We start from the raw sequence: 9,273 nt of genomic DNA on the forward strand, positions 1-9,273 counted from the left end.
TTTCTCATAAATTATTTAATTAATTTATGTTAATCAATTTTAAAAATTCCATTTATGTTAGTTGATATTTAAAGAAAATTAGAAATCATAAAGATTATATGAAGAGCAGCCACTAAGATTTTCTAGTTTTATTCATCACCGGTCGTGCCGTTGCGTGCGTGTATCTCGGTTTTCTTTTATAAATACTCTGGTTGCAGTAAATTAAATTTTAAATTAAAATTAAAATTAAAATTAAAATTAAAATTAAAATTTAAAAAATTTAAATACACTAAATGTGTAGAAAACTAAACTCTGAATTTTAAAAAATAAAAATAATGAAGACTGTAAAAAAAAATTAAAATTTGAATAAAAAGTACAAGAAAATATCTGAATTAGTGGAGTAGATGAGCATTTGTCAATGATAATGAGTTTGATTCTTCCTACTATTATTTTCTTTTTTTTTCATTCTTCCTACCACTATGAGCGTAGAATGCATACTACTATGTTATCCCCTGAAGGTTTATCTAATATTACACATCGAATAATAGAAACTGTGGATTTTATCGTCATCAAATATATATATATCTCATGTTTGGGTTAGAAAAATAAAATTGTAATATTATATACATCACGACACCAAATCATTTATTTCTATTATAAATCGTTTACTATATAGTATTTGAGAATTTCTGTTTTTTTTTTCAAGAAGAAAAGGATATTATAAATCAAATCACAACATTGTTGTTTACAAATTGGGTTGAGAAAAACTGGCCCTATAGCACAAAAGACGTCCCTTTGGGTAAGCCAAAAGTATTTGAGAATTATATTGATATATAAATGAAAATTTTGAACATGAATAGTTGCAATTATTTAATTAACTAAGCACGTACATGTAATTATATTTGAAAATTTAAGATGCTTTTAGAATGAATCTTCTAGCTGTGATTGTACTATAAATCACGATCCTTTTCTTAAATATATATATATATATATATATATATATATATATATATATATATATATATATATATATATATAATAAAATATTGCCAAACATGACAACCAAAAGACAAATATTTAAGAATAAATGAATTAATATATTAAATTTGCATGTGAGAGGAGGGTGAACTTTTAGTTAGTTAGTCACATGAATACGAAATATCCGCGTGGAGTTTGACACCCTATTTTTGAATTTTGACTGATAATTTTTTTAAAATTTTATATTGTATACTTTTTTTTTGGAGCAATATTGTATACTTATTATACCTAAATCTTTTATATTTTAAATTTCTCTAATGTTTGATGTACAACATTACTCTTTACTAATTTTCTTCTATTAAAAACCATATTAATCTCATGAGTATGTACATATCGATCACTAGTATGATAAATATTGATAAAGTTTGTCTTAAACCTATATAGCTTTGCAGTCAAGTTAATTAATTTTACCTATAACAATTTTACACACATGTATACCACCTTTAAGATTCTTAGGGGTAATAATTGTCATTTGCAGATAAAGCTATCAAAATACGAAGTTTGAATTTTATACTATTCAAAATATTTGAGTTACATTATCAATATCAGTAATAAATTTTGGTAAAATAAGTAATTGATCGATGTTATATTTAATTAATTATATAAGTATCAAAGTCAATGTCATATTTTGATAAAACAACCGACTGGTTATCGATATTATAATTAATCAATTATATAGATATCAAAGTCAATGTAGGTGTTTGATTGTCATGCATTTAATTCAATTATTGGGAGGAGTGGTGCAATAATTTTTCTGCTCCATAATCCAATATTTTAACAAAATCTATTGCGATTATTTATTTATTGTGATTTGAAATAACACATTATGTTAATTATTAATAGTTGCATAAATATTCATCTCGACATTAGTTTGTTTTGTGAATTGTGGGATGGATGGTTATATATCGGAAATATTTGATGCATCTAATGGGAGTAATAAATTCAATCTCATGTTTTAATAAGTATAAAGAGAATTAAGATTTTTGCATACACCTTGGCAAATTGTATATTGCTATCTAGGAACAAATAATTATCTTCATTCTATATCAATTACAATTTACAAACCATAAATTCAATATCGTGAAGGTACTAATAGAGTAATAGTACGACAGTCTCAAAAATATTATTTGACCACAATACTAGCAAAAGTTAAGATTGATATTATAAAATTTTATTCTTGCCTAAAAATAATTTGTTAGTTTTAGTGATAAAATTAAACGAGAAAGTAATCAAAGTATATACAACTATGTGGCCAAGAAATAATATTACTCAAACGCGGCTGCGGTTTCTCATGTCATTAAAAAAAATATTATTACTCAAACACCGAAACGAGCTGATAAAGGTGATCAGTCAATCTAGAGGATCAACCTATCTGGGTAGACAACCGATCCGATAAGTGACGAGCGCAATAAACCGGTGGAGGAAAAAAAATGAAAATGAATAAAGAAGCAAATGGAGAGCTCGTGGTTTGCCTGTATCAACCACCCATAAAAGGGTCTGAATTAAATTTTACATGCATGCACTATGCGCTGGTTTTGCACATGCAGGTACTATTTATTTTACAACTTATTGCTACATAAAAATTATAAAAACCAATATTATATAAAAATAATCATACTTGAATAATTATTTTAATTAATTACTAAAAAAAGTTTAAGAACTCGTCTATAAAATTTTAATACGCTATCTAAATTTTATTCGTGAAAATTACTTGATTATAAAAATATAATACGCATAAAAAATAATTCATATCCTTTAATTTTTTTTTATGGGCGAGAGGTGTGGGACAACTATTTGAACCATGTATCTGCATGTAATGCTAGACTGCTAATAGTTATGGCTCGTGAAGGCTACATATAAATATATATTGTATTTAACCTCTAGATTTATTAAAACATAAACATGTTAGAGTTCGATTCGAGTTCGATAAATTCGAAAATGAATTATTAACCCAACTTTCAAGCTCACGAACCAATTCACTTAGTATGCTGCTCTCTGGGATAAAGAACTTAATAGGATGTAAATTGACTGAAAAGAATATCAAAATAATATATATATATATATATATATATATATATATATATATATATATATATATAATATAGAAGGGAAAGAGAACAAAAAGAACCACAATATGCGTGCATGCCATAAAAAAATTTATTTTGTATTTCCACCACATTTGTTTTAGCCTTTAGGACAACAAATTAAAAACCTTCGAGGATAAATTAACCTGCATTTGTTTTAGGACAACAGCTCCTCAGACGAGTATTATCCAGAATCACCATCAACAATACTATCTCCCATTGAAGAGAAGAAGCTCCATACGGAAACACAGTTTTCATCACCTAAACAAGGGGAGAAAAATACATATCATAGGTTAAATTAAGGTGAATGGAATACTGAAAGGTATGTGAAAGCCGTTTAAACTCTAAAGTGGGCGCCGCTGACGTTGGCTTCTCAAGGATTCGGCAATATTACAAATGTTCCACATCAAATAATAAAATTAATAAAGAATAGCTTATAGTCTCATGTGATTATACCGCAGATAAGCCTTTTGGGATAGGACATTTATTGGGTTTATAATCTATCAGAAAATAAATCGATTGAGGTTTCTGGTTTGAAGTATGGGAAAAGTTGTTGCGTTGTTCAACACTAAACATATCCAGGTAGCAAATTTAATAAAAAAAAATTCATAACTAATTAAAGATGTATAGGATGAATCAGGAAGCTGCGAGATAATGATTTGCAGGAGTTAGTGCCAGATTAATACCAGTCCGAGTCATATTTTCTTGAGAATCATCAACGTCCAGAGCTCCAAATCGCCTATGTCCTGATGCTGTAGCCGCCATCGGAAGAATGGGGTGGAAAGAGAAGCCGCTTATTGTGTCTGGAATACAAATTGAATGCCAAGATAAGACAACTCCTAGAAATATGCATATTTAATTGAAAATGGGGGGTACGACCTGATGCGGCTTGAAAGCTCGATACCCACTGCCCAGTCTGAAGATCGTATATATGCACAAGACCATCCTGGCAAAAGGAATTAAAAAACCCGAAGATTAAATTTCAAGTGTTGAATGGACTTGCAAGAGAACAGGTCGAAGTTACATAGATACCTGACCGCCAGTTCCAAGATATCGACCAAGAGGCTCTATATCAAATTGAATCTTTTGATTGGTACTTTCAGTTGATCTATAAAGCCTAACCGACAGAGTTAACGAAACGTGTAAACATCAAAACAATTGCAGTTAATAATTCCAGATATTCCATTACATTTAAAGAGCTTGGATTTAGTTAGAATTTCATGAAAAAAGTAGTTGTGAGTTTTTTACTGTAACCTTTTGGTAAGGGTGATTAGTTTTGTCCTGTTAATAATCTATTTAACAATTAGAAGTTAGTTATACAAAACTTACTTGTATACGGCATCAACAGTTTTGCGGATGTCCCAACACATCACATAAGGATCCTGCATAGTAATTGAGAGGAAATGCGAAGTTTTCCATTACACAACAGCAAGCAAACTATTACCATATTGAATCAATCTATTGGTGAATGAAGGGAAGCACACCAACTCCCTTGGTGCCTATGAATGGAACATTCCATTTGCCTTTCGAAAAAGGATTCTCATTCAGTTTCATTATTAATATGGCATATGGAGTGTTTCTACCAAGCACTAAACATCGTCTCCTAATAAACGAAAATGGAACATACTTAAGACATTGGATGCAATTGTCAAATCAAAACATTAAAAAATAGGTATATTTTCATGCTCGTATTTCTTTTAACATTCTTTTCCATTACTCCTCCAGCACATTATAACTTGTGAACTATGATTGACGCAATATGAGGGAGAATTGGTTCATGAAGTTCTACCTTTCTTCCCCCGGTATACAGATAGTTGCCATCTTTTGAAAACTGAACCTGCGAAGTGCAGCGCCTCTTAAATTAAAAATGGCTTTTAAATATTTGAAAGCGTAATCCAAAGAAATGACAAACCACCCAACTTACATGAGTAACCCCCCCTTCTTGTCCATGCAGCACATAGAGTAATTCCATATTATCTTCTCTATATATAGCCGTAGTTTGACTGTAGGAACCAGCAGCTAGCATTCCAGAGTAAGCAGGAGAAAAGGCAATTGATGATATAATGCCTGGGAAAACAAAATGAGCAAGCTAATACAAGCATACCAACACTCATTTTCTTCAATAAGCAAAACTAGGACTTAGTCACTACCAAATGGGACAAAGCATTAATTCTACAGAGGCTAGATTAATAGACAGTTATGTAAAGAAAAATCAATTTCAACCAAAGAGTACAGAAGCTGGCTCAGATTCAAAATTAGCCACTTCACAAAACTAAGTACATTCAAATACAAACAACTTATTGAAAACTTGTTTAACTTCAAAGGGACAAACCCAATAATATATGAAATAGAGGGCAGGTGGAGTATCACATACAAGTCAATCGTGTACTTGAAAATTTTACTAAATCTACAATCTCAAAAACCTACCTGACTGCCCTTCTTTGTTTCCAAGAACCGTTGAATGCTGATCAAAATCTCTACCAGGCCTATGGACCTCAAATATTCTGATAGTTTTGTTATATCCCGCATATATCCTGAAATTTGTGAAAATCATCACCGCTACAACAAGGGATATAAATGCACACATTCCAGAGATAACAACAAGGAACCTCAAAAAGTTAAAAACCCAAGAGAATGTTTATTCAAGATTCTTGAGAAGACAAAGGAGGATATTACACAGGGAAAAAAAAGGAGGTGAAAATACACATCCATGATCAGAGAATTATTTGCTGGAAGGTGCACTCGTATTTGGCAAAGATTTTTAGATCCCACATGTTATGCAATCATTGTGGGAGATAGAACTAGACTCTAGCAACAAAATCGCAGCCATTACCCATCAAAATATGAATACAGAAATCGATCAATCAATAATAGCAGAACGAAACTAGGAAAGAAAAAAATGTTGAGACGCAATTGGTCGACTGCCATTTGACTCCAGTAGTTTAAGTACGTACTTACTTAGTTCCATCAGGGTTAAAGCCAATCGAAAAGGCTGCGGTAATCTCATCCATAGCATCATAGGCACGATACGTGCAACGTAACTGAAAACTCGGTAGAGAACCCATGTTAATAATAGAAAACAAAAAGAAAAGATGGGTACATAAAGTCCAAGTTAAGAACTGCATAGCAATATAATCATCTTACAAACATGAATTGTTATTGACAACTTCCAAAATACGAAATAGCAACTCTTTAGTTAATCTTTCTCACAATCAATCAATCTCTAACTAATAACGCATACTGGTGATGCAGCACCTGTCCAGAATTAGCATCCCAAAGATGAATAGGATGATCTCGAGTAGTGGTTGCGTATACACATAAATCTGGATCTAAGAGAACCATAGTTATATTAATAAATTCCAACGGCAAAACTTGTAACAATTTGAACAAATAAAACCATGTCATGAATTTTACTCGAGGCACTCATGTAAGGGTACCAGCAATAGTCATAGACTGATTCTCCCTCAGTTATAACAACGTTGGCTGCGTATGAATCTGCAAACAAACAGGATGCCTTCAGTAGAATTCATCAAAAAGATTTAAAAAATGCAAGGAATGAGAAATTCATATAGAGAAGTGTTGCAATCTTGCATCAGTAGCATACAAGATCATTATGCGCAACTTAAATTTAAAAGCTCCCGCTTACCCAATACGCGAGCTTTTGGAGTTGGGTTTCTGATTGAGGATTCTTTCAAATATAAGTAAAGAATGGGGCCTCTCGGACATGGCCATCATTAGGTACATGTTACAATCTAACTGGTGTTTAGTTTAATCAAGATACATTTGCCAAAATCAGCTGCAGGAGCTAGCTTATGGCAATATTATACTCCCACATCAGCTCCATAATAAATTATGAAATTATACCGTTAAGTTGAAATGGACTAATATTGTGTTATGCTATTTCTTAAATGGGTCAAAAACTGACTTATCTCAATCGATAGCATTAGATTATGTGTAACCAAAAGCAATAAAAATATGAACTTGTTTCAAAACAAACACTGAAACACAAGCGTAGCATATCTGAAATTTCTCAAGATCAAGAGAAGTTAGTAACCCGCATCAGTAACTGAAGCTGAAGTGTTTACAGGATTGCCACTGTCATCATAAGGCCTAAAACATAGAAAAGCATGACAAAATCCCAGATTAGAACTACCTACTAACCAAATTACAAATAAACGAAAATAAGTTTTAAATGAACTAATATTTTGTGTTATGTTATTTCTAAAGTGGGTCAAAAACTGACTAATTTCTATCAACAACATTAGATTACATGGACCGAAAGCAATAAAAATATGAACTTGTTTCGAAACAAACACAAGTGCGGCATATCTGAAATTTCTCAAGATCAAGATAAGTTAGTAACCCGCATCAGTAGCCGTAGCTGAAGTATTTACAGGATTGCCATTGTCATCGTAAGGCCTAACACATAAAGAAGCATGACAAAACGGCCGATTAGAACTACCCTACTAACCAAATTTCAAAGATCAAGTAAAAGAAAACGGAAAAAAAAAAAAAACTTTTGACAAAAACGAACAAGAAAAAGAAGAACAATAGAAGCACGAACTTCTCTTCAATGACATTTTAGACTTACAGAGTGAAAACATGGAGAGTATTGTCGTCAGCACAAGTTAGAAAGCAAGAACCATCCGGCGACCTATTGACAAGAAAAAAACCCAAAAAAATACAGTTAAAAAAGGACACGATGGCTCTTTCGAATTCAAGAAAGATAAAATGGATAAATTTGGTGGTAATAGTATGACCATTTAACACCCTTGAGAAAGTTGTTCGCATTTGAAGGCGAGGGCGAGCTTCTGAACTGCTGGAAGAAATGGTAGGTTCTGTAAGGAGGGACTTCGTAATGAACCACTGGCCACTCATATGAGCCGTCCAATGTTGTTTCGGTTACTTCGGTCTCCACATTGAGAGGCGGCTGCCCCGCTGCTTCATCTTCCATCGACATTCTACGGTCGGGAATTGTCCTGAAGAAGTCTTGACTGTGAAACTCAGCTGCACAAAACGGATTTTTGAAGGTATATTATAGGCTTTAACTTTTCGATGCAGATAGCTTCTCTTTCTACGCTTTCCCACCGGTTACGAGTGCAGCCAGCGGTCGCGCTATTGCTGGGGACGGCGGACAGAGAGCGGCGGAGGATGCGGATTTTCTGTGGCGGCGCAGGTTACTTTGGCGCGGGTTAGGATTTTTCTTCTCTGTTTTTTATTAATTATTATTATTTTCTTCAAAATTAACCGGACCGATGATGAATCGATCTACCAAAAAAAAAAAAAAAAAACGATTCAATCGATCGAACCGTTTTAATCGAACGGTCGAACCGAAAAATCATTTATATAATTTATATAATAAAATAATATATTTTAAATTTTAAAAGCTCAAAAATATATAAATAAACAAAAATATATATATTTAATATAGTTTGAAAACTAAATAAATATGTAAATATATTCAAAATATCAATTATAGTTATAAATTATTTAAATAATAAATTATTTAATTTTAAAAAAACAATAATTATTAAAATAATTTTTTAAATAAAGTAAAAATTCTAAATAATAATTTATATATATATAAATAATAAATTTAAAGTTTTAAAACCGGTTTTTGACCGGTTCTGATCAGTTGGATCGGTTTTTCGGTTCTTGGAGTTGTTCCGCACCGGAGAACCGACCGGTTCCCAGTCGAACCGGCTGGTCCGGTCCGGTTCCAAAAACATTGTTCAAAATACAAAATTGTTATTTCAAAGGTAAATGATGAACCGGATATGGAAACCGCAGTTATGGATTAATGGTTATATATATATATAAGTTTTATATCAAGAGATTAAAATGTATTAACATAATTAATTTAGATTATTAATTTCTTTCAAATATAACATATTAGAACGGAGTATTTTTTTTTCAGTCAAATGAGTGAACAATGATGCAAATTTTATTGTCTCGAAAATTTCATAATTAATGATGTATCTCATAATAGTTATATAGTAATAACCCTGATAAATGGGCTCTCAACAAAATACAGAATTAAGGCCCAATAAGTGAGATATAAGAAATCTGCGATTGCGAATTCTATAATTTGTGCTCCATTTCAATTCTATTTTAAACCTTATAAAAACAAGACAAATTTCAATTAAAATCTTATATCTACATTTTGAAAGTA

At 31.6% G+C, this 9,273-nt stretch overlaps 1 protein-coding gene across 3 annotated transcripts; it reads right to left on the reverse strand.

The window, feature by feature from the left end:
- Nucleotides 1–3,141: 3,141 nt before the first annotated feature.
- LOC140882086 (uncharacterized) lies at nucleotides 3,142–8,297 on the reverse strand. Of its 3 annotated transcripts, none has more exons than XM_073287839.1 (14): nucleotides 7,862–8,297; nucleotides 7,693–7,755; nucleotides 7,156–7,211; nucleotides 6,516–6,596; nucleotides 6,357–6,430; nucleotides 6,060–6,142; nucleotides 5,529–5,635; nucleotides 5,026–5,168; nucleotides 4,891–4,938; nucleotides 4,431–4,483; nucleotides 4,134–4,218; nucleotides 3,981–4,047; nucleotides 3,788–3,904; nucleotides 3,142–3,362 (listed from the first exon to the last, which is right to left on the reverse strand). In XM_073287839.1, the coding sequence occupies exons 1-14, from the start codon at nucleotides 8,059–8,061 to the stop codon at nucleotides 3,286–3,288; spliced, it is 1,254 nt and encodes a 417-aa protein (XP_073143940.1). In that variant the 5' UTR covers nucleotides 8,062–8,297; the 3' UTR covers nucleotides 3,142–3,285. The 3 variants fall into 3 exon arrangements, with proteins under 3 accessions (XP_073143940.1, XP_073143941.1, XP_073143939.1); XM_073287840.1 differs by lacking the exon at nucleotides 7,156–7,211 and adding an exon at nucleotides 7,465–7,520 and having other exon boundaries at nucleotides 4,134–4,209; XM_073287838.1 differs by lacking the exon at nucleotides 7,156–7,211 and adding an exon at nucleotides 7,465–7,520.
- Nucleotides 8,298–9,273: the final 976 nt, after the last annotated feature.

The sequence above is a fragment of the Henckelia pumila genome, chromosome 2 (assembly GCF_033568475.1).
Source record: "Henckelia pumila isolate YLH828 chromosome 2, ASM3356847v2, whole genome shotgun sequence".
NCBI classification, from domain to species: Eukaryota; Viridiplantae; Streptophyta; class Magnoliopsida; order Lamiales; family Gesneriaceae; genus Henckelia; species Henckelia pumila.

Coding starts and splice junctions, on each gene's coding strand:
- LOC140882086 (XM_073287839.1), bottom strand. CDS start 8,061: ATGTCGATGGAAGATGAAGCAGCGGGGCAGCCGCCTCTCAATGTGGAG. Junction 6,597..7,155: donor AGCTTCAGTTACTGATGCGG/GTTACTAACTTC, acceptor GTTTGTTTGCAG/ATTCATACGCAGCCAACGTT. Junction 3,363..3,787: donor AGAAAATATGACTCGGACTG/GTATTAATCTGG, acceptor CCCCTTGTTTAG/GTGATGAAAACTGTGTTTCC.